This window comes from Hippopotamus amphibius, chromosome 4, assembly GCF_030028045.1.
Source record: "Hippopotamus amphibius kiboko isolate mHipAmp2 chromosome 4, mHipAmp2.hap2, whole genome shotgun sequence".
In the NCBI taxonomy this organism is placed as follows: Eukaryota; Metazoa; Chordata; class Mammalia; order Artiodactyla; family Hippopotamidae; genus Hippopotamus; species Hippopotamus amphibius.
Window position 1 is genome coordinate 46,660,310 of NC_080189.1, and position 24,175 is coordinate 46,684,484.

Sequence of the window (24,175 nt, forward strand, 5' to 3'; positions counted from 1 at the left end):
ACCAGCCCCCACAGGACAGGCGAATAAGGAGGACCCTGCAGGAGCCTCCCGGGTAAAACAAAGGTTTCAGACATCACATAGGTTAGGGGGATACCCCTACCCCCCTAGAAATATCATAGACCCCCCTCCAAGTGTGCTCTTTCAGGTCAAGGCCTTGTGCTCTGGGCTGGTCTTTCCATCCTGCCCCATCAAAGCCTAACTTTTCTGCTTTCCTCCAAAGGTATCAGAACAGAGGAGGTGGTCTGGAGGGAACCCCAGCCAATCAGCCCCTTGGCTCCGTCTTGGGCTAAATGACCAGCGGCCAGGCCAGGCCTCTCTCTGAGCCTAGCTTCCTCCTTAGTCAAGTGGAACCTGACATTTCCACCCGACCCTCCTCAACTGCTCTGCCAAGGATACGCACGGGCTGAGGGACAGGAAGTGACATCATGCTGGGGTCTCACTGGCTTCTAGTAAACTCATGGTCATTCCTGGGTTTCCGTGTTCACTAGGGTCAACGTCTTAACCTGCAGGAAAACACCTGGACGGCCGGGCACTGCGGGGAGGAACCACCCTGGCAGAGCTCAGCGCACTCACAGTGGAGATGAAGCAGTGGTTGCTGTCCTGCTCGGCATAGAGGATCCAGTCCTTGATGAAGACGGAGATGGCCCTCAGCATGAACGACACGAAGAGGTTCATGTGGATGAAGTTGCGGGTGCAGTGCAGCTTCCTACATCAGCGGGCCGGGGAAGCAAGAGGCTCTGAAGTAAGGAAGCCCACAGCACTCCACCCTCCACTCCAGGGTCCCCTCTGGGCCAGCTCCACGGCTCTGTCTCCACTTAGACCGTCCCCTTCTTCCCACCTCTCTAAACCCTCAGTCACTCCCAGGCCCCACTCCTCTGTGAAGCCAGACTGCTCCCTCCTGTGACCTCTCTTTATCTAGACCAGGAAGATAAAGTGAGGAACGCAGGTCTCCTACCCAGGGTCTGCCTTGTTGTGTGGCCCTAGACAAGTCAGTTGCCCTCTCTGGGATCAAATTTCCCATCTCTTATCCTAGAGGTGGGGGAAATGCCTTCCAAGGGACTTCCAGAGCTGACATCCAGGGAAGGAGTGGGAGATGAGAGGGATGGAGCAAGGGCTCTGGGCTGGGGTGGGCTGTGCTTGCTCGAATGCTGCCCGGGGTCTCACCGGAAACGACACAGGATGACCATGGCAGTGGTGAGGGTGACGAGGGACGTGCTGTAGCCAACTGTGTACAGGGCCTTCACCGACAGGTAGTAATAATCCTGGAGCAGAGCACAGGCCAGGCATGCAGGGCTCCACACGGGGTCTGCCTCCGGCCCCCTGCCCCAGCCCCCACGGAACTGCACCCAGCCTCCCAGGCCAAAGCCTGCCCACCTCTGGGCCTGCCACCCAATTCCTCCTTCCTCTCTTCTCTTGCTGATGGCATCTCCTCCACTCCCCCATCAGTTCCTCCACCACCCCAACACCCCCCCCCCATCCCCACTGAGCCATCTCCTCCCTCTGCAGTGTCCCCACTGTGCAGAAGCTAAGTGCTGGCAGAGGGCAGGAGCACTGGACCGGCCAGACCAGGGAGACCCCCTGCTGGGTCCCACATTAACCTTTCAATGGCTGGACCGCAGAAAGGCTGCCAGTCCTGGAAGAGTAGCCAGGGAGGTGGGGGACACATGCTGGGGGCTGGAGGAGCTCAGGCAGCAAGCCAGATGTTTCCCGGCCCAGAATGAGCGGACGAGGCCCTGCCCTCCACGCATCTGGCCTGGCTACACAGCAGGCGCTCACAAATGCTACAGGGACCAGAGCTTCCTGTAGCTCCATCAGGACACAAGGCCCCTGCTGGACGCACCCTTCCACCCGCCTCTTCAGCCTCACCCCTCCGCCTCCGGGTGGGAAGCAAACACTCACCTGGTCCCCAGGCTCAGATTCGTACTCATCAAACCCACAAGCATCGAAATAATGCGGGAATGGCTCCGACCACCCATCCTCCGTGCAATTCCGGCTCACCACCCTCATGTCTGCAGCAGAACAAGAACTCAGCGCGGCACAGAAATGATGTAAGAGGGCTTCAAAATTCTTAATCAAAAATTATTTCTTAAGTGAGAATTCCTGGCAATCCACATGCCCATCTGGGAAGCATGGCAACTGAAGGTTCAGGAGACCCTCCACTGCCTGAAGGAAAATACTCATTGTTTAGCCTTTATACAAAGGACCTGGGGGGTAGGAGGACAAGGTGAAAGCTGATCTCTAAACACGGGGTGAGGGGACTGAGCCAGGATGAATCCAGCCTCCTTCCCCCTGGGGAAAGGTCTCAGCCCCTCCCCTAGGCCCTGGGTCAGCACTTGCCAAACTTCAGTGAGTAGAAGAATGATCTGGGATCACAAATGCAGATGCCAGGCCCAACGATCCTGGCCCAGGAGTCACCTCGGGTGGTGGTGTGGCAGTTCTCATCGTATCTGGAGACACTCAGCTCCAGGTGATGCTTTCACCGGGCGCCCTGGCCCTTCCAGCAGCTCCAATATCCCGTGTCAAGGGAACACGAGGCTTGCTTAATTAACAAGGACCAGACCTCCATTAACCTAGCATCAGATCTTATTAAGATACATATTTAGGTTTAAAAAAAAAAAAGACTTTTGCCTTTTCAGGTTTAGAGGCCTGTTTCCTGTCACTAATGTACTTTAGTTTTCTTTTGCTCGACTTTAAAGGCCATTCTGCAGGACACCAGAGCGGGCAGGAGCCATCTGCTGGCTGCAGAGTGGAGTCCAGTCTGGTTTTCAGCCCGCCTGGGGCCTTTTAGCCATTAACGATTGCTCATTTCATCCTCCCCACTCCTGACTGTCTAAGGGTGAGCCACGGACGTCTGGGGGAGGGGAGAAGGCAGCAGCCCCTCTGCCTCCAGCCCAGCCCCGGAGTGTGGCCCCCGACTGACCCCTCTTCCCAGACTGGCTTCCTGGGAGTTCACTTGTGTGTTAGGACCCCTAGGTATGGTTCTTCCTTGCACAGGATTCAGGGGCCAGGAAACTGTATACAAGAGACATCTGCATCAAAGGGGCTCCAACACCCATGTTGCTGGAAGAATGCCACCCCTGGGGAGCTCAGGAAGCGGGCAAAGGCAGAGGCCAAGGCAGGAGACCCCTACACTTTTTCAGTCTCGTGTCCTGATGGTTGAATTGGAAGATCTAAGGCCAGTTCTTTTTGGCCAAGAATCAGAAACGCATTTCCTGGGACTCTGGGAGGCAGTGGAGGGTGGCGGATCCTGCCATAAAGATTGCTCTGCCTGGAGCAGACGACTGGTCTCCAGCGCTACTCAGACTCTTGAGTCCTATGACCCAGGACAAAAAAGGATGCCTGGCAGGCCCAGGGAGAGAAAGGGTCACTTCTGTCCCACAGTTTGATGCCAAACGGTTCCCCCTTTCAGCAAATGTGTTTCAGGTCACTATTGGCAACCTCCTTCCAAGTCTCTCTGAATATTTCTTTCAGAAAGGCTGCATGTCCTAGGGGATCATGGCCTTGGCCAAGCCCTTCCCTTCCCTGAGTCCGCTCTCTGCTTTGCCCACACTGGGGTGGTGGGAAGAGGAAAGGCAAGCTGATTTAAAAAACATTGTTTTAAAAAAGTATCCTGGAGATACAAGCCATTTCCTTTCTTTTATTTTCCTTCTTTCTCTTTTTATAATACAGTGTGGGCTCAGAAAAATATAAACCTTTTATTTCAGAAGTATTCCATGAATCTGCCACTCTATTGTTTTGATAAAAACCTCCAGAAGATGGAGTACTCTCCAACTTGTCAACAGCCCGCAGTGGCTGCATCTACTTCATTAGGCTGTTTTGCCCCAGCAACTTCGCAGGAGCACAGACTCTTAGGGCAGGGCTTGTCAAAGTGAGCATCCTCCCCAGATCAGCCCATCAGCATCACCTGTGATACTGGCTAGACATGCACATTCTCAGGCCCCACCCAGGCCTGCTAAATCAGAGACTTTGGAGGTGAGGTCCAGGAATCTGTTTTAACAAGCCCACTAGGTGACTGTGACCACAGTTAAAGTATGAGAAACACCGTTCTACATGTGGGAGTTCAAAGCTATCAGAGGCCATTTACTGAGCTCTGTGCTGAGACTTGTGCTTCCCTGAAATTGTATGCACTGTGCTCTGTCTGAGCACTTGGTGTGCAAATTTCTGTGGAGGAAACCCACAGCTTTATCAGAGAAGGAAAGTCAGATGCCAAAGATCACACAGGGAGACACAGCCCAGCCCGGAAGGGGGTCCCTAAGCTCACAGGTTAGTAGATGCCCTCCCTGCAGCCAGCCCACTGTCAACCCCAGCTCATCCCTCACCTGAGAGATCCAAGGAGTTACTGTCAGCAAAACCAAACTCTCCTGCAAAACAGACGTGGGCATGAGTCAGGACACCCGGTCATCAGCTTGCCAGGGCTCTCTACTGCTTCCTCTGCACCCTGCAAGGCCAAGGCTACCCCTGGTCTGGAGGATGGGGGTTGGGGGAGGTGGGGTCGGAGCCTAGAGGCAGCATCACACACAGCAGCCATGCACACCTGTCTGGCACACTGCCCCTTGCAGCGCCATCTCATTTGCTTTGTATTTCTATAATGTCAGTAGTGGGCCATGTCTCAGTTCTCCTCACTGGACCACAGGGAGTGGAAGTGGGACATTGTCGGGAGGATAGGAGGGCCTCTGGAGTGGGAGACGACGGGAAGAGGGTAACTGGGCCTTTTCTCCTTTTTGTAGGTCCTTGTTGTTTATTTTACATAAAGTAGTATGTATATGTTAATGCCAAGCTCCTAATTTATCTCCACCCCCACCTCCGCTATCCCCTTTCGTAACCATAAGTTTGTTTTCTATGTCTGTGAGTCTATTTTTGTTTTATAAATGAGTTCATTAACTGGGTCTTTTCAAGAAAGGAGCAAAGAATAGCAATACGGGTCCTGCACTTGCATTTTTTTTCTTTGTTGCTCAGCCTGGGATCTCAGCCCACAAACTGCTCTCGTCAAAGGGAACCCGGAACTCCAAAGACTTCCTCCTCAGACATTTTTTCTCTTTCTCTCCTGACTCTCAATTCCCACCTCTACCCTTCTTCTTAGGCTGAATTCCCTGCTAGCAATGAACCCCCATTTCCCCGCTCCTTCTCAAAATTCTGTTTTCAAGGTCTAGCCAACATGTCACCTCCTCCAGGAAGCCTCCCCTGACATCAACATTATTCTGCCTGCATTCCACCCAGTTAGGTCTCTTCTACTCTGGAGCCTGCCCTACATTCCAACTCCACGGCCCTGGGGATGTCAGTATCTATGTGGGCTCACGCACACCGTCAGGCCTGTATGTATACACACATACGTGCCTATGCACACGGGTGGGCTTGTTTGCTAAGCCCTCCACTGGCCAGTCTCAGCTTTCCAAACAAGCCCATGAGCACCCTGAGACCAAGGGCTGCACCTTCCACCTTCCTATGTCTCCCCCACCTCCAGATGGCCAAGGGGGGAGGGGGTGGCGGAGGAGGGATAAACCCAGCCCCTGAGGAGCCTCTCATTCCAGCCCCCGCCAACCCGCTCCCAGCAGTCAGGGCTGAGCTGCTGCTGGATGGACAGATGGACAGATGATCAGCAGTCTGTCCTCTCCAAGGTTCCTCTTACCGATGGTTTCCGTCTCCCAGACTGAAACAGAGAAAGAGAGAAAGAACACGGAGGTGAACAAGAAGGCTAACGTCAAGTCTGCGCTCTCCGGGCCCCGCTGATGCGTTCCCCCTCTTTCCCACTCCCAGACTGGAGACAGGCTCTGCTGAGGGCCCAGAGGCATGCGAACTACAAGCTGGGGATGGACCAGACCCTGGAGACTTGTACTATTCCCTCGAGAACAGGACACAGTTCAAGAGAAACAGAGGCATTTGAAAGGAGGAGAGAGATCGATGTGCCTGTATCTCCAACAGCCTGCAAAGCAACGACTATTACAATGAGCACAAGATGCAGCCCTGGGAACCAAGAAATAAAATGAAAAACTGCCGTCCTCAGATTTCTAAGTATTTAAGGCAAGTCTCACTACGCCAGCCTTGTGAATGGAGATGCTAAAAGGCCCTGCCTTAATGAACCATTAAGAAGCAGGTGTAAATAACACATTCATTGTGCAATTGCCAGAGGGAGGCACAGAGTCTGAAGGAAAGTTTATCTAAAGAAAATTTTACTTTACTGCTGATTCATTTTACCTTGTGTGTGTGTGTGTGGTTGAAAAGAAGTAGTCCTGCCATGGTACCCGACCCAGAGTAGATCTTCCGTCAACTTTAAATAAATGACTGAACGAAGGGAGTACATGAATGGAGGAAGTGATTAAGTTGGTTTCTACAGGAATGAATTCGAAATTGGGCTGAATCACTGGGCTGCCACCTGGCCCAGCATCCCACCATTCACGCTGTGCCTCTTGCTTCTGCCCTTCCGGTCCTGCTCTGGGTTCCACCCAGTCCCCACGCTGTCAGGATGGGAGGGTTCAGCTGCCGCCCGCCTGCTGGGCTGGCAGGAGATTCTGGAGGTGGGAGGTGTGGCCAACAGGCCCCGGAGGGGGAGTGGGGAGAGGGTAGGTGGGGTGCAGTGTAGCTAGACCCTGCCTCCTCTGGTCTTGGGCAGGGAGCCAGAGACGGGGACCTGGCACCCCAAAACACTGCCACTCTCTCCCGCTGCCTTCTCCTGCCCCTTCCCCTGCAGGCAGAGTCAAGGTTGCTGGACTTGCAAGTATGAAAGAATTTGCCCCTGCCTCTCGCACACAGGCTGGGGGGCAGCGGCAGGCAGGATTCCACAGTGGAGGGGAGCTTGGAAACTCTCCACCTCCAGAGGACCCTGGCCAAAGCCTTAAGCAGGTGAAGGAGGAAACTGGAGCCCAGGTCTCAAGGGAGCCGCGCATGGCCACACACAGGGCTCAGACTCTCTAATCCCACCAGGAGCACCCCCCCCCCACCGTTCTCCTCAAACCAAGGCCCCAGTTGAGGGCTCAGAGGTCCGTGGGTGGTTCTCGGTGCACGACCTGCCTGAAGCCCAGCCCCGCCATCTCCCCCTGCCCGGCCCAACTCAGCAGCCCGCAGCTCGCCACCCGGCCTCCCTGCCGCCCACAGCGCTGGGCTGGAGGGCCAGTCTGGCTCCAGGTCCCTCGCAGCGCCCGTGTGGACGCGTCAGGCACCAACCTTCTTTAGGAGTCCACGAGGCCTCCACCAAAGACAGGAACAGGCCTGGGGAGACCACCAGACTCACATCCGAAGGAGATCCCCCAGGACCTTTCCCCTCAGACCCCACCCCACGGAGAGGCGGTCATCCAGGCCTCTCTGTGGGAGTGCTAACAGGGATGCTATCAGCTAACACTTACCACTGACCATTAAGACGTGCCCAGTCCCGCGAAGGGACTTCCACCTGCAGCTTCCACTCGGTTCCCCACAGTCACGTCACGTTCCCATCTGACAGACTACAGACTAGGAAACGGGGGACAGAGGGGTGCATGCCCTGCTCAAGATCCCTAGCTGGGTTAAGTGACGGAGTCCCAGTCCGAGAGCCCAGCCACGATGATGCACCTCCACGTGGACTTGCCACGTCCGAGGGGTGCTTCTGTGTCCCTGGGTGCACGAGGTTCTGCCGTTTCATCTCCCCGGCAGCGTACGAACTCTGCAATGGGAAATATCTGCCTGCAGGGCGCCCCGCGTCTTTGGTGCTTGTCTCCCAGAAAGGCCTGGGGTCCGAGCAGGCTAGACCCAGCGTGGCCTGAAGAGGCCCCGGAGGGAACCCACCTTGGTCGGGGTGGAAGATTCGGAAGAGTTCGGGGCAGCTGACGAGGACTGTCTCACCCACGTGGGCGGGCTTCCAGCACGTGATGTTGTCCCACATCCCGGGGCAGCCTGTGGGGAAGGGGACCATGGTGAGAGGGCATCCAGGCCCCCCCAACACACACACACACACACACACACACACGTCACCCCTGCACGAGCTCTTCCGCATCGCCAGGCTCCACGTCACCGTGGGGTCCCTCTTCAGATCGACCTCCTCGGTGGGAGGGGCAGGAGCTGGCCATCCTGAGGGTGCGGCTCCACGCCCTCCCCACCAGCTGCCCGCCGCCTTTCAGGGCAGGCCTGGAGCAGGGAGGCGGCACGAGGCTGGGACCTGAAGAGGAGCACAGGCGGGCCAGCTGCGGGAGGAGGCGGAGGAGAGCGGCCTGCAAAGCCAAGGTCCTGGACCATGAAAGCACGGGGAGCACAAAAGGGCCGGGAGGCAGGGACCACCTCGGAGGTCACTGTGAGGGGAGGCACGTCCGGGTCAGGTGAGAGCTCAGAGACAGAGACGAGCAAGGACAGACGGAGAGCTATTCAGGAATCAAGACGGGGACTCGCTGGACACGAGCTGCGAGAAGGAGGAAGAGGCCAAGCTTGACACGCAGAGTTTCAGGTGTGAGGCGCTCAGCAGGCCCCCCGACCCCGTGCCTGCCCTCCTGCCGGCCCCTGCCGGCCCCTCTGTGGGGCTCTCGGCACCCCCGGTCACCACCTCCTCACTTCCCCTCCACGCTTCACCCCTCGCCTGACTCCGTCCCTCCTCTCCACTGAGAGGCCTCTTGCCCTTACTGACCTCTTCGCCCTGACCGGGCCCCGCCCTGCCCACCCGGACTGAGTGCAGGGGCTTGTGTCTGCCCTGCCCTTGGGCCCTTGCGCCACTCACCTTAGACGAGACCACCAGGCTCAAGGACTTATAGAATCAGACAGCCAACGCCCAACCCCGACTCCTGCACAACCTGAGGGCTGCCTCCCACGGCCAGGTGCCTGCAGGATATCCCCGCCTTGAAACGCCCAAGACAATCCACACTCGGCGGGTCCAAGACTCAACTCAGCCTCTCCTATGAAACCCGATTTCCTGTCTCAGCCCCAGCTAGAGCCCTGGAGTCACCCTTTCTCGGTCTCCTTCTCCTTCGTGCTCCACAGCCCATCAGTCACCGAGTCCTGCTGGTTTGACCTCCAAACACGTGTGGAATCCAAGCCCTACTCTCCACCCTTGCACTCCCACCCAGCCAAGGGCTGACCACCTTTCACTGGGACCACCGTTACAGCCTCCCCAGGGGTCTTCTCACTCAACCTCACACAGCTGTGACCATGAGCCCTTCCAAAGGAAGGTCTGGCCGGGTCACACGGCCGCCGCCACCAGCGAGCACCAGCCAGATCCTTAACATGGTCCCTAAGGCCTGGCTCTTGCTGTTCATTCTGACACACGGGGCGCAGGTAAGGCCCTGTGATGAGTGCTCAGCCGGGGAAAGGACAAGATGTGAGAGGAGCACGGAACCCCACACTTTCCAGGTGGGCAGAGGAAGCACACGTAGTGATGTAATCGTAACAGAGGGGCAGGGGCAGAGAGGGAGGCAGCCGTGTGGTGTGTCCGACGGCAGAGTACAGGCTTTCAGGAAAGGGAACGCATCCTGCTGAGCGGTCTATAAATAAGGGCTTCGGGGGGCTTCTCTGCCAGGTACGGGACAGCCAGCACACGTCCCACCCCGCGGGGTTGCGGGGAGGATTAATGAGTTCACACGTGTAAAGCTCTCAGAGGAACGGCGGGCTCACGCCACGCGTGCTCGCCGCTGTTCTTACCATTAATTTCGTTATTTCAATTAGATGTCCCTGGGAATCGTTCGCCTGAGAGGGGCCCCGGGCAAAGAGATGGAACAGAGCCCCCAGGTAAGAAGAAGGGCCGGTGGAGGGCCGCTGACAGACACAGAGGAAGCCCGGGCAGGCGCTGGGCAGGGATGGGAGCCGGGGGCGGGCCTCGTGAGCTCACGACCTCTCTGCTGGGGTCCGTGACTGACTTTTCGGTCCTGTTTGGACCAGAAGGCGCCCAAAGCTGCCAGGTGCAAAAAACCCTCTCTTTCAGAATTCAGACCTGGCTACTCTAGAATTCACACTAGCCTACAGCACCCTGCTCCCAGAATGACTGAGTTTGGGAGCAGAAGCACCATGGGAAGCTCTGAGGATGCTGGGGGCCACATGAAGGGAGACGGGTCCCAAGCCTGTTACTGATGATTCCTGTTCGCCCATCACAGGAAGACTCCAACCTGCACGTGGCTGGTTACAACAACACGTCCTTTATGAGACCTAACAGTACATCTTTGGCCGCTGTGGCCTGTGTCGACCATGGAATGGCCGTGGAGCGTGGCTGGGTCTGGCCCACACCCTGGGAGCCCTCGCCAACAGATGTTCCCTTAACATGGCACCTTGGGCCCTGGCACGGCCAGCTGCTCCTGCCAGCTGATGTTGCTCAGGCCCAGGACTCGTCAGGCAGAGCGAGCGAGCGAACAGTCACAGAGGCCGAGGGCCAGGGAGGGATGCAGGGCTCAAGGAGGGATGGCACGATGCGGGAGGGGCTCCCAGGCTGGAGGTCACAGGCGTGGAGGCAGGACAGGGATCCACCCTCTTAGCAACTATTTACGGAGCACCCACCACGTGCCAGGGCCCATCAGGCCCAGGGCTCCAGTGGTGGAGAAAACAAATTTGAGAAGTTTCCATTGGAGGGCAGGGGGAAGGAAAGGGCAGAGTGTCCCCTCCACACCTGCAGGGCAGCCACAGACTCGAGTTCTGTTGTATTTTTTTAAGTTTATTTATGTATTTATTTTTGGCCACAGGAACTGCCCCAACCAGGGATCGAACCCATGCTCTCTGCATTGGAAGCGCAGAGTCCCAACGGCTGGACTGCCAGGGAACTCCCAGACTCAAGTTTTGCCAAGGGCTCACTGCATGATTCTGGCAAGTCGCCACCCACTCTGGCCTGACTCAGTTTCCCTTTGTGCACAGAAAGGGCTGGGCATCTCTGAGGGGATTCCCAACTCAGTGATTGGAACTCAAACCAGGAAGAGAGTCACTCAGGACGTGCTGGGCCACAAGCACAGCTGGGAGGCTGAGGCTGCCTTCCCTGGCCCCACTGCCAGGACAAACATCCTCAAAGGGGCATCTGCCGTGGTCCCCTCACCCTGCCCCCTGGCCTGCCACACTCTGGAGGCCCTCCTGCTTCCTAGCCTGAGTACCCTCCATAGACGAAGGGTCCGAGGGGCGATTCCTGTAGCACCAGGGCAGGTAGGAAGCCTAAAACTAGAACCCCTAACTCCAGGGCCCAATTCCACTGTCTGGGTTTAAGACACTGTGATATTGTGATATAATACGAATTATGCATTTGGTCTTCATCCCAGGTTCCTGGAACAGAGCTCCCAAAACCCTAGGAGCGTCCTGACTGCTGACTGCTGGTGTCAGAGGAGCATCTTTTGTTATTCATAAGCCCCTTTCAGCCAGACCTGAGTGCATGCGAATGAAATGACTCTTGGAGGATGGGGGCTGGTCCCTGGAGGATGGGGGCTGGTCCCTACAGGAATCAACTATGTGATTCGTGAACTGGAATTTTCAGCCCCACCTCTCAACCTTGGGGGAGGGGAGGAGGCGGGAAATCGAGTTAATCACCAGTGGCCCATGATTTAGTCAATCATGCCCACCTAACGGAATATGCATAAACTCCTAAACAATGGGATGTGGAGTGCTTCTGGGTTGGTGAACACACCCATGTGCCAGGAGGGTGGCACACTCCAAACGCCACAGAGACAGAAGCCCCTGCACTTGGGATACCTTCTGGACCTCTCTATGTACCTCTTCATCTGGCTGTTCATTTATAACATCTTTCACAGTAAACTGGTAAATGTGTTCCCCTGAGTTCTGTGAGCCATTAGAGCAAATTATTCAGCCCGAGAAGGAGGCCATGGGAACCCTCGATTTGTAGGCAAGACAGACTGAAGTGTGGGTAACCTGGGGACCCATGACTTGCAATAAGCATCTGAAATGGGGGAGCAGTCTCCTGAAACTGACCCTTAACCTGTAGGGTCTGTGATAACTCCAGGGAGTGTCAGATTTGAACTAAATTGTAGGGACATCCAATGGGTATCTGTAGAAAACTGGAGAATTGCTTGGTATGGATAACCCACACATTTGGTGTCAGAAATGCTGTGAAGAGAGAAACAGTTTTGCTTTATAGGACAAAGTCCCTGACCCCACTGGGAGCTTTCAGCCATCCACACACCTCTCTGGCCTGCATCACTGGGTTCATAGGAGATGCAGGTCTCCGTCTCGGGGCTTCCCAGGATGCCCATGCACATTTCTCCTGCAGTCATCACCTCCCAGCCTGACCCAGACAGGAAGAGAGGTGGAGTCTGTCTCCTCTCTCATTGTTGATGGGTTCTGCTCTGGCCTCAGAAGCTTTGGAGCCGAATCCTCCCAGGAACGCTTTCCAGGGAGATAAGGATGGGATTTGGGCTCCTGAGCTAGCCTTGGGTTTTTCTAACTAAGGACAGCAACTCATTTTCCTTCCCCACCCACATAACACGTCCAGCTTCTCTATCCCCATCTGTTCCAGACTCCAGTCCCAACAAAGCTGAGTTCTGTTGGGGCTGGAAGATTTCAAGATGCCTTTACTCCTCCTCCCCCTACTCCTTTTACCTTTTTTGTTTCTTCTCATTTTCCCCCTCCCCTCCCTCTTCTTCACTCATTTATTCAAGAAATATGAAGTGCCTATTATAAGTCAGACACCAAAGAGCAATACTGGGGTGAACAAAGCCCCCTGGTCTGTGCCCGCACAGGGCTTATAGTCTGTGCTCATGGGAATGAGTTTGGATTTAATGCCAAATGCTGAGAAGACCTTGGATGGTGTATTACTTTCCTACTGCTGCTATAACAAAGCAAATTTAGTGGCTTCAAATGACACAATTTCTTATCTCACAGTTCTGGAGGTCAGAAGTCCAAAACGGGTCTCACTGGGCCAAAGTCAAGTTGTCAGCATTTCTTCTGGAGGCTCTAGAGGAGAACCTGTTTCCTTGTCTTTTCCAGATTCAGGAGGCCACCTACATCCCTTGCCCTGTGGCCCCTCTCTCCATCTTCCAGGCCAGTACCATTGCATCTTCAAAGCTCTCTCCTCTGACCCTCTTGCTGCCTCCTGTCACTTATAAGCACACTTGTGATTACATCGGATCCACTTGAATAATCCAGGCTACTCGCCCCATCTTAACGTAATTACACCTGCCAAGTCCCTTTTGTCATCTAAGGCAACACATTCACAGGCTGTGGGGATTAGGAGGTGGGCATCTTTGGTGGGAGCATTATTCTGCTTCCCACAGATGGGTTTTAAGATAAGGAGTCACATGATCTGATTCAGCTGTGTGGAAGGTGATGTATTTCAAGAACAGGAACGCAAACATGGAGACACGTCTATCAGATGTAGCCGCAGTCCAGAGCGGAGTGGTGGGGCTCGATTAGGAGCCATGGTAGCTGAGGTAGAAAGGAGTTCTGTGTAGGAGGGTCTGGAGGCAGGACCGAACAGGACTTGGTGACAGACAGGCTAGACACAGCCGGTGAGTGTGCCAGGGACTGCTGGTGCTACTCCATCTCACGTGACTGAGTGCTCACCCACGGGAAGTGGGGGGAGTGACAAACAGGTCTCAAAAACATCCCTCACAGACTCTGTACTCTTTCTCTCTCTCCCTTCTCTGCAGTATCCCTGGAGGCCACATATTGAAGGTGGCAGTGTTCTGAGATGGAAGGAGCCTGGATCTCTGAAGGACCAGGCGGAGTTGAACTCCACCTCTCACCTCTGCCAACCACACTGGCCTGTGACGTGTGTGTGCAAGAAAGGTTACAGTGCTAAGTCTCTGAGATGTTAGGGTCCATTTGTTACTGCAGCATGGTCTAGGCTACCCTGACCGATGCACTGAACCACTGAACGGGAGAGAGGGGGCAAGGATGGCACCTGGGTTTGAGTGTCCAGATGGCTGGTTAGCTGAGCCATTGGCCACAGTGAGGAGGGCTGGGTGAGAAGCAGTGGTGGAAAGAATCGGCAAGCTGGAAGTCAGGAGTGTCATCTGGGGTATGTTCAGTTTGAGATGATGCCAAGAGCCAAGTGGAACTAGATTTCAAATAGGCAGTTAGACAAATTTCTGGCATTCAGAGAAGTTGAAATTGGAGAAAGAGAACAAGGATGCTCCGTAGGGCCATGGACCCGGATGATATGTCCAGTGAGAGGGCGCAGATTTGAGAAGAAAAAAGAGACGAGGGCCTGGCCCCAATAGAAGGGATGACACCACTAAGAAGAGGAGCTGGCAGAGAAGACTCAGGAGGGGTGGCCAGAAACACAAGGAAAACCAGAAGATGTTGGTGACACAGCAGCAGGAAAGCCTGCTTCAAGGAGGAGATGGTCAAGTGCATCAGACATGGCTGCAAAGTGGAGAAAGTTCCTCTCCTCTTCCTCCCCATGCAGAGGAAATCAGAACCGGCCCTCTTCCCTGACACTCTGACACCCCCAAGCCTCCCGATTCCCCTCCTCTTGTGCCCCAATTCTACACAAAGCCTGCCTGTGCCCTCCTGGCTCAGTGTGTCCCACCGAAAGCCTCTATGAGACTTGGTGAGAGCAACTCAGGCACCGGAGGCAGGGGGCTGTAACGCGGGTCACACTTTCCGGGGCTACTGCCACTAAGACACTGATACACAAAGCGCCCAAGGAGAAGCAGTGCCTTGTGACAGCAGGAGGGGAAAAGACCACTTGGGCAGGTTGAATGGAGAGAGAATGCAAGAGCCATTAGCCCTGACGGGAAAAAAATAAGGAGCTAATCTCGGGTTGTCATGGTGATGATTCTGTCCAGTTCCACACAGTGTTCAAAACTTGTGAGACCAGGGGCGCCAAGGGGACTCAAACAAAGGCGCCATCCTCTCTTTGAGAAGCTGCCTGAGGAGGCCTGGGTATTGTTAGAACAAGCCCCTCATTGCAGCATGCGATTCAAGGGTAAAAAAATGATTCCATGTACTGAAATTTCCTTTACAGCCAATGTTTCTGACCCATAAAATGAGGACCAGCTGCGAATTCAGTGCTGGGGGAGTGGAGGGAGGACTAAAGATGCAGCCCTTCCCTCTAGAAGTCAGTGGTTCTCAAAGTGTGGGCCCCAGAGCAGGAGCAGACCTGGGAGCTTGCCAGAGATAGAGATACTCGGGCCCCATCAGAGCCACTGAGTCAGAAACTGGGGCTGGGCCCAGCCATCTGGGTTTTAACCAGCCTTCCAGGAGGTTCTGATGCAGGCTTTAGTCAGAACTCCGGACCAAAGCAAAACAGGTTTGGACAGAAACAGGAGCTTTTGTCAGATTTGGGGAGTGCGCTCCTCAGAGGGAGGGTCCCTGCAGACCCCACACTGGGGGCCCGTTTGCTCTCAGAGCAGCTGGGAGGCGCGCGGGCCCAGCCTTGCGGTGGCTTGCCCTCCCTCCTCCAGGCCTCTCTTCTGGTGAGGGGGGAGGTGGAGGCTGGGATGCACACTCCGCACTCTGGACAGGCCTCCGAGGCTGGGTCAGAATAGCAATGAGCAGCCTTTCCTGTCTTTCCTCCACGCCGCATCCCTCCTCCCCCTGCCAAAGCCACTGCAGGCCTCCCTCCTCCACCGTCTCCAGAGTATGGGGCGGGGGACCCCCAAGGAAGATCACACCTGACCAGCCCACTTAAAGGCAGGGAAGGCCTCCAGACTGATGAAAGCCCGCGGCCCCACAAAGAGGAGGTGCTGGCAGGATGCACCCGGGGCAGGCAGGCTGCCTGGGCTGAGCCGAGAGAACAAAGCGGCCGGGCCGGCAGGCGGTGCCTGTGGCTGGCGTGGGCCTGGGGACGCTCCAGAGAGGAGACACTGGTTCCCACGCACCAGAGTCCTTTCTGCTCCTCTCTGGGCACAAGAGCCCTGCAGCACAGAGGGGACTCCCTGGCTGGGTCGGCAGAGCCGGGTCCTGTCTCAGAGCTGGCTCCGGCCCTCGGTGAGACGTGGCCAGTGACGGCCACCTCTGACCTCAGCCTCTGCGTGCGTCACAAGATGGAGCCGAACTTGGTGTTGTCTCACGTTCTGTTTAGCATTTAGGGGTTTGGAACGAGGGACAAAACCACTAAACATATCGCCTCAACACTGGTCCCACAGACATCTTTAAAAGCCGCCAAGGATGGTGCCGACAAAACCACTCAGTCAGAAAGCTCGCTTTCACTCTCCACTATTTCACCTGTCTTTTCCACCCCTTCAGCCACCCGCTGAGCTCCGGCGCCCCTCCCCAGCACACCTCTGTCCCTGGCTCCCACTCTGAAGGCCACTGTATGCAATACCGCCCCGTGTTCTCTTTGAGGTGGAGGTCCCAGGACCAGCGAGGGATAAGGATTTGAGGGGATGCAGGTGCCCTCCCGGGCGCCCCCCACCATCCCCCCAACTAGACCATATGCCACACACACACCTCCCCTGTAACAGATCAGTGTCCTCATCCCAGTGCACTCACTGTATCGGATTTAACAGATCATGGAGACATACAAGTAATACATACACACACACACACACATACACACAAGACATGTACATATATATTTATATAAACACTGCCATGAATTCACACTCACAGCCACCGGGACAACCTGACAGATTTTCTTTCTCAAGTGTGTTTCAGGGACATCGGCTGACCCCTGGCCAGCGTTCTGTGCACGGCGCATGTGCCTGGGACAGATGGGGCAGGGGAAGTGCAGAGAAGGGGTGCAGCAGGAGGGCTGGCCTCTCTCAGTTCACCCTCAGCACAGATATGGACAGCATAAGGCACAACTGCTGATTCTTGGTTATGGTCAGATGGGACTCTTGGCTGCCAGAAGGGTTTGTCTGGACCCTGGGGGGCTGCTCTCTGGCTTGAGTTGATATGAGCCCCCTGGGGGATGCTATTCTTTGGCCCAACCAATGGTTCTCAAACTTGGATACTCTTTAGAATCATCGGGAGGCTTTTAACGCATACTCTCAACAAGCCCCCTGCCCAAATGCCGACCACACTGGTGTGGGGAGGGCCTGGCCACCAGCATCTGTAAACGTTCCCGGAAACTCTGAGGCTCTATCTGCACAGCGCCACGGGATGCATCTCTGCGCGTGCTTCACAAGCACGTTGAATCTGAAGCCAAGGATGCCCTGAGGACCCGGCTTGAGGCTTGCGTCAGGGCCCAGCTCACCCTCCCCCAGCAGCTGACAGCACGGCCAACATCTCCCACAACTTCTGCACTGGAAGGTGCCCAGAGGCCCCCTGCTCTGAAGTCCCCTGGAGTTGGGGCTCCTCCAACCTCAGCCTGCAGGGAAGAGTCCCTGCTGCTCACAGGCCTGATGTGAGCTGAGCTGGACACTCCGCGGCCTCCCTGCCGCCTGCCCCTCTCCTTCCACAAGGCTGGAGCTGGGGCCTGGGCAACCGGGCCAAGCAGGTCACTAGAGACTGAGGTCTCAAGCTGTCCCAGCCCTTGGAAACACAAATGCCCTCTGGCCTTTTGTGGCCAAGAAAAGTGCAGGCCTCTGGGGGACAGGCGTAAGCCCTCCTCTCCCAACTCCTCTCTCCAGCCTCATTTCAACTTCCTCTGCCGGGTGACCTTTCACTGCAGCCAGGGGGAAAGCAGAGGTGGGGCTGTCTCCTCCCTCCTTTCTGAGCTGTGATGCAGTCCAGTGATTAAGAGCAAGAACTCTGGAACCATCGACGGCACATCCCAGCTCCACCTTTCCCAGCTGTGTAACTTACTAGGTAACAGGTAGTGACCTAACCTCTGTGATTCTGCGTAGCCTCATCCGCAACATGAGGGGAAAACTCTACCCAGCCCATAGGCTGCCCAGGTTTAAATGAGCTATGCTGTGCAACTGCGAGCATTTAACAACTTAGAACCTGGCCCCTGGCATCTGAGTGCTAGCTGCTACAACTCCCTGCCCCCTTCCTACCCTCACTGGGGTCATCCCCCAGCTGGAACTTCCCTGGCCTCTCCATGAGCCCTTTGAAGCCCAAATCTGGTCCCCAATCCCTCTCTGTTCTTCCAGAAAGCCCTTTCAGATTGTTCTAACCTGCACTGACCAGCTCCCTAGAGATGTCGCCACACTCCCCAGAACTCTACAGACAGGGCTGTCAGGGTGCAGACCTCCCTCTCTGCAGTCCCCCACCCCTGGCTTCGCCCTCACTGCACCCGGGCTGGACACCTAAGATCCCAGCTCATCCTGTGTGTTGATTGGGTGAGTGAGAGGGTTAAGCGACAAGTGGGTGAGCGAAGGAGCGGGTGGGCGGATCAGTGAAATTCTTCCACAGGCTTGGGGTCCCTTGCCCAAGTTCAGGTTTGGGGGTGACAATGACTCACAGGGCCCCCAAGTCAGGGTCCTGGGGAAAGTTGGAGGGATGGCAGCTCAGGGGAAGCCGCCACTGCCACCCCCTTCTACCTCCAGCTCCAGTGGTGGCAGACATACAACACACAGATACCTGATCCTGGGCCCTCAGCCATACCTCCCTCTAGCCCCACCCCCACTGGCTCCAATTCAGGGTTCCAGATATAGGGACTCACTCCCCTCCCCCATCCACCTCTTGCTGCTGTGGTTTCCTCAACCTAGAATGCTCTCCCCAATCATCCATCCCTCAGTTCTCACCTGCCGTCAAGTGCCTACTCCTCCCTAGGGCCTAACTCAGGGGTTCTCAGCCTAGCTTCTCATCAGAATTGCCTGGGGAGCCCTTAAAAATCAGAGTGACTCTGATGGACTGAGGTTCTGGTTTAATTGGTTTAGATCGTGTCTTGGGTACATTTTCCTAAAAGCTCCCTGGTGATTCTGATGCACAGCCAGGTCCGAGGACCAAGGATCTGGTTTAAATGCTACCTTCTCCACGAATGCTTCCCCACAGGGAATGCTTTTCATCCGTTCTCTCCTGAGCAGGCTGGGGGTGAAAGCCCCTCCCTGCTGCTCTGGCCTGCCCCTCCTGGGGTGGTCTCCATCCTTACCTCTGCCCCAGCCACACTCACGCTTCTGCCTGAACAACCCTGTGGGCGGGGCTTCTTGTCCTCTCCTGCTCAGGGCTCCATGGGTGCCATTCACTCACAAGCCTGCTGGCCCAGTCCCCAGCCCACCTCCCACCTCTACCACCCCTCCGTGATGCGTCCTACTGCTCAACCCCAAGCATGTCTGAGACCTGTGATGCAGGGACAATGGCCCTGGGTTGGGAGGCAGGGCACCTGGGTTCCAGGCCCACCTGAGCCTGACACTCCCTCTTCCCATGGTTCCAAAGAGCCACTGCCCTCAAAGATCCACATCTCCATCCCCTACACAAAAGGCCTGGCCCAGATATTCTTTGAGTCTTCTGCAACTGTGTGCCCATCTAGGCCCCCTGCCTCAGTTTCCCCAGCTGGCAGGGCCTCAAATCCACTTTCAGCATCCGTTAGGGCTGAGCAAGAGCTTGGCCAGAGGGAAAGGCCAGCATGGCTGGAAGGGACTCCATTACCAGTTAATGCTCGCTGAACTGACTGGCTAGGGAGCCCAGCCCAGAGGGACCATTACATTTAACTGGGCTTTAGACTAATCAATATTTAAACAGATGGTGCGCAGAAGAGCTCCCTGTAAGTGGGGAGGATCAGAGGGAAAAGTGGATTCCTCTAGGGTAGGTAGAGAGCCCTCCTCTCCAGTGGCTGAGGCACGAGAGAGTCTGGCGAGTCCTCCAGGGATGCCCCCTACCCCCAAATCCCCAACTTCCCATGCAGAACCCCCCCCCCGGCCCTGCTAGAGTCATGAAGCGGAAGGTGCCCTTGCTCTATGGGCCTCAATGTCCCATCTGCACAGAGTGGGAGTCAGGAGCAAAGGGGTTACAAAGGACCACTGGTTCTCAACCAGCAGCCATGCGACTCCCTTGGGACATCTGCAAAAGTGAGGCTTTGGGGGCTGTCATTGAGATCAGGGGGTGTTACGGGCATCTAAAGGGAGAGCTGAGGCCACTAAGTGTCCTGCAGTGCACAGCACCATCCAGCACAAGGAAGCAGGATCCCGTCCCCCATGCTAACAGCAACCCCAGGAGAAAAGCAGCACCAGACACGCACAGGACTGGGGTTCCCGCCGCTGCCTCACTCTCTGCCTTCTGATGGAGTGAGCAGGGGAGATGGGAATCCCACACCTCACGCTCTGGGTTGACCAGGTGCTCTCTAGCTCAGCCACCAGCAACAGCTGTGTCCCTTCTGCCACCAGGGCCAGGCTGCCTGCTAACAAGCTCTCTGACAGCTGCTGCCCAGCCCAGACACCAGCTCTATCCCAGCCCCCACGGGAGTGAAGGTGGCCACGGCCAGTCACTTGGAAGAGCCCCTTCCAGGGGGAGGCATCCAGGGCAGGCCGTCCTCGAGGAGGGCAACCCCAGCGTCACTGCCCAGAGAGGATCCAGGGCTTCATCACTCCAAAGGGCTTTCTGAAGAACCCGCGGACTGGACCCTCCAGCACTTTCTATAAGGTGGCCAGAGGCTGGGACATCAGTTCTAAGGCTGGCCTGGATGTGCCAGGGATGGTGGCCCTCCCCACCACCCTCCTCACCTGGGGAGGAGTCGTTCAAGCCCATCAGGTCATTTGCCCTCTGGATCTTCTCCAGGCACGTGGCTTGCTCCTTCTTGAAGATGCAGTCGGAGTGCATGGCGGTGGCCTGCAGGGGACACAGGGGATGGATGGTGGGAAGGTGTAGGGAAGTTCACCTACAAGCTCTGCTACCTAAGCCCCAGGGACAGGGAGGGGGAGGGGCAACAGAAGCAGGAAGAGGATGGTGACAGAGAGACTTCAGAGCTAGCAGGGACCCTGCCTCCACTTTGTCACAGATGCCATGAGGGCTCTTCCCCTTCACCAACTCATTGTGGGACCTAGGTAGATCCCACCCCCTCCCTGAGTCTCAGTTTCTATGTCTTATAATAATAACATTAGCAAACATATATATAGCACCGTACTAAGTGCATGCATTACTCTGTCATATGTCATATATATATATATATATATATATATATATCGAGTACTACAAAGTAGGCGCTATTTTTACCATTTCCCATTCTACAGATGTGAAGCTTAAGCACAGAGATGTTAAGAAACTTTCTCAGAGTTTACACAGTTTAGCAGAGTGTACAGCCAGGATTCAAACCTATGCAGTCCAGCTCCAGAGACCATGAGGCTACAACTGCACTTTAGGGGAGCAAGCAGGGGGTGAGAGAGACGAGAGGCTGAGAGAGCTCATCCCCTCTGCTCTGGGGGCCCGGAAGCTGCAGGCAAAGGACAGTGGCAGCATTCCGTGGGGCTTACTAGCCACTCTCATTTACTCCTGCCCCATTTTACAAAAGAGGAAACTGAGGCTCAGAAAAGTTAAGAAACTTCTGCTCAAGGTCACACAGTCAGTCAGTGGCAAATACTGGATCTAAGTGTAGGACCAAGTAACTTCAAAGCACATGGATGTATCACAACAGCTGCATCCTAATGCTGCCACTTCAACTCGAAACTCCAGGGCAGGAATGGAGTTCTGTAAGGGGATGTTGGCTAGTGCGGAGGCAGGTGCAAGGCATCCCAGGCTGCCAAGAGCAGTGCTCCAGAATCCAGGCTACCTCTGACTGCTCACAGATGTGCAGGGACAGGGATGAGCCTGTCTACGGTCACACAGTAAGGCAGGGCAGAGGCAGGACTGGCATCCAGGGCTCTGCAGACAGCTGCACCCATGCTGGTCAGAATTTCCAGGTGGAAGGGCAGGGCCGACGGAACCCTCCACCCCCACCCCTCTTGCTCAGGGAGAGACATGAGCAGAGAGCAGGCTTCTGAGCTCTAACTTGCCAGAGACTAGTGGGCTGCGGCCCAGGATCAAAAGTGCCTTCTACAGCCCTGACGAGGGCCCCTGCACACAACTGAGCAGGTTGCGTCCTGTACAACTCTACAGGCTGCCACACGTTCCTATCGTAATAGATCCGTACACGTTACTATCGTAATAGATCTGTAAATTATGTAACAATTTCTGGTCAAATCGGCACAGGGTCTTGAGGAAGGAGTACCCTTTTTAATTCACACAAAGGTGCTGGCAGAGATACCAGCGGCATGAATTGAGCTTGGCTAAGAGCACACAGAAGACACAGCTTGTCTGGGAGCTTGGGTGAGCCTGGGGCTCCGGCTGGTTATGGAGGGGAGGGTCCCGGGCCCTTACCATAGGCAGCAGGAGGAGAGCAGCCAGGGAAGCCCACACGATGCTGGCCATGATGCTTCTCAGCTCGGAAGAAGGCTCAGCCAGAGCCTCAGAGCAGCCGCTGCTCAGCTCCGGGCATCTACAGGCTAAAAAGAAAGGAAAGGCATGAGTCCTGCGGGTCCGGTGGCACAGGAGGGGCAGAGACAGGGACAGGGACAGGCCCCCTCCCCTACCTGCAGCAAAGCCTCCAGGGGTAAGCCCCTCCACGGCTCTGTGCTGTTCTCTACTCTTCTACCCCACAAGAATCTGTGCCGAGGAGTGCCGAGAGCCTACTCTGTCCTAGGCACTGGGGATGCAGCAGGGAGCACACTGGCTCGGGCGCCCTCAGACTACGAGAACGGTCTGGATGGCTTTCTCCTCTGCAGCAGATGACTGTGTTGCCCTATCTCCCTCCACAGGAGCAAAGCTTTAGCTGACACATGCGTGCCCCCTTGGAGAGGACATTTCCAGGTCCCTCCTGCTCTCGGGTGTGGGCATATGACGAATTTCCCACCTATGGAATGTGGGTGACAGTGACACGTGCCACCTCTGCACCACTTGTCCCTAAGGCATCACACACTCACCCCTGCTGCTCTTTGCCCCTCCCTGACACTGGACCCAACTCTGACGGAGCAGTTAGGACAACACCTGAGGGGTGGGAGGAGCCAGGATGCCTGAATGGGCAGTGGCGCTCAGCCACCCGCCAGCCTGAAGGCCTACCTAGCGGCGGGCTGCTGCGGGACAAGGAGCTGCCCGTCTCTCTGACTCACTCGCTCACACAGGGCCCCTTTGTTTCAGTGGCCGAGCCTGGTCCCCAACAAACATAGCCTCCTTTCACCCTGCCTCAGCCCACCTGGCCTCCAGCATAAAGCCTTTACCAACACAGCAGACAAAAAGAACGACCACTGAGGAGGATGTGCTCGGGCCTCGAGGACCCTCCCCCGGGAGCTCCTGTGGCTCGGAGGCCCGATTCGCTACTGGGGACCAGGTAGGGCACGGGGTGTCAAGGGAGGAGGCTGAGGGAGCCCAGGCACATGCCTGGAGGAAGAGTCCGGTCTGCTTCTAAAATTGATCGTTAACGCATATTCCCTGCAAGCCAGCAATTCCGCATCTGCGTGTCTATCCTAGAGAGATACTTGTGCGTGCATAGAAAGAAGTCTATGCGAGGATATTCACTGCAGCATCATTTCAAATAGCATCGACAGCAAAAAATGGGGCAGCCAACCATCTGTCAAGCAGGCACTGTTAACAGGCCCCTGCACAGCCATACAATGAAACCCTACACAGTAATTACAAACTGATTATTACTATTAAGTTATTATTAAAAAGATTGAGTAGGCCCATGTCAGGGCCACCACTAACCCATAGGTGCCTGGTTCAAGAGGCCCATGGGGGCTGCATCCCAGCCGTGAGTCCTTACACACTCCCCATCGATGGGCAGAGCAGCCACTACCCCGGGGCCTGTTGTGCCCCCAGATCGCTGCCTCCCCACGCCCCACCCCTCTCTCCTTGCCTCTATGAGCTCCCCTTGGCCTCTCTAAGCTCAATCTGGTGACAAACGAGCATCCAAAAAGGAGAAAGAAAACCAGCCACAGGAAGGCTCAAGGAAAGGTGGGCCCTTTTTATCTACCCACTGTTCTGCCTGCTTGGGGCCCACTTGGAGATGCTGAGGGAGGCCTCAGTATCTTTGACAGATGCTCTGAGAATCCCAGGGGTCCACGGGGATGCGGGCCCAGCCTCTCCCCTGCGGGTCAGGATGGACCGGACAGGCTGGGGATGCACTGGCCCCAGCACCCCTGGGCACCCCAAGCACAGGCTTCAGTCTCTGTACCCCCTCCCAGGACCCTCCATACCCCTAGTGGCCACAGGCTGCCTCTGGCATGACCTGGCACTGATGGTTCCCAGGGAGGCCGGTCATCTCCACTATCCCTGGGGAGGCCAAGGCCCTCTCTGCAGAGAGCTGGCGCTCCCTACCCACCCCGCTGCGAGAGAGGAATGCCGGGCCCACAGCTCCTTAGCAGATGATAGACACCAAGGGCTCAGAGAAACCACCAAGTCAGAAGACCTCCGTGATCTGGGCTGAGTCTCCTGCACGTAGGACAACGTCAAGCCAAAGGCTGGTGGGGTCTGGGGTCAGGCAGGCTTCCACCCAGGACAATGCTGG

General features: G+C 56.0%; 1 protein-coding gene across 1 annotated transcript in view; it reads right to left on the reverse strand.

The window, feature by feature from the left end:
* The window catches only part of ADCYAP1R1 (ADCYAP receptor type I), a 41,523-nt gene extending 19,462 nt beyond the window's left edge, over positions 1 to 22,061 (reverse strand). Inside the window, exons 1-8 of the mRNA XM_057731849.1 lie at positions 21,994 to 22,061; positions 20,364 to 20,469; positions 7,753 to 7,860; positions 5,627 to 5,647; positions 4,320 to 4,361; positions 1,900 to 2,009; positions 1,165 to 1,262; positions 574 to 706 (exon numbers count right to left, since the gene is read on the reverse strand). Of these exons, the coding sequence (XP_057587832.1) occupies positions 574 to 706; positions 1,165 to 1,262; positions 1,900 to 2,009; positions 4,320 to 4,361; positions 5,627 to 5,647; positions 7,753 to 7,860; positions 20,364 to 20,469; positions 21,994 to 22,044 (669 nt within the window). The 5' untranslated portion in view covers positions 22,045 to 22,061. The remainder of the gene's footprint in view (positions 1 to 573; positions 707 to 1,164; positions 1,263 to 1,899; positions 2,010 to 4,319; positions 4,362 to 5,626; positions 5,648 to 7,752; positions 7,861 to 20,363; positions 20,470 to 21,993) is intronic.
* Positions 22,062 to 24,175: the final 2,114 nt, after the last annotated feature.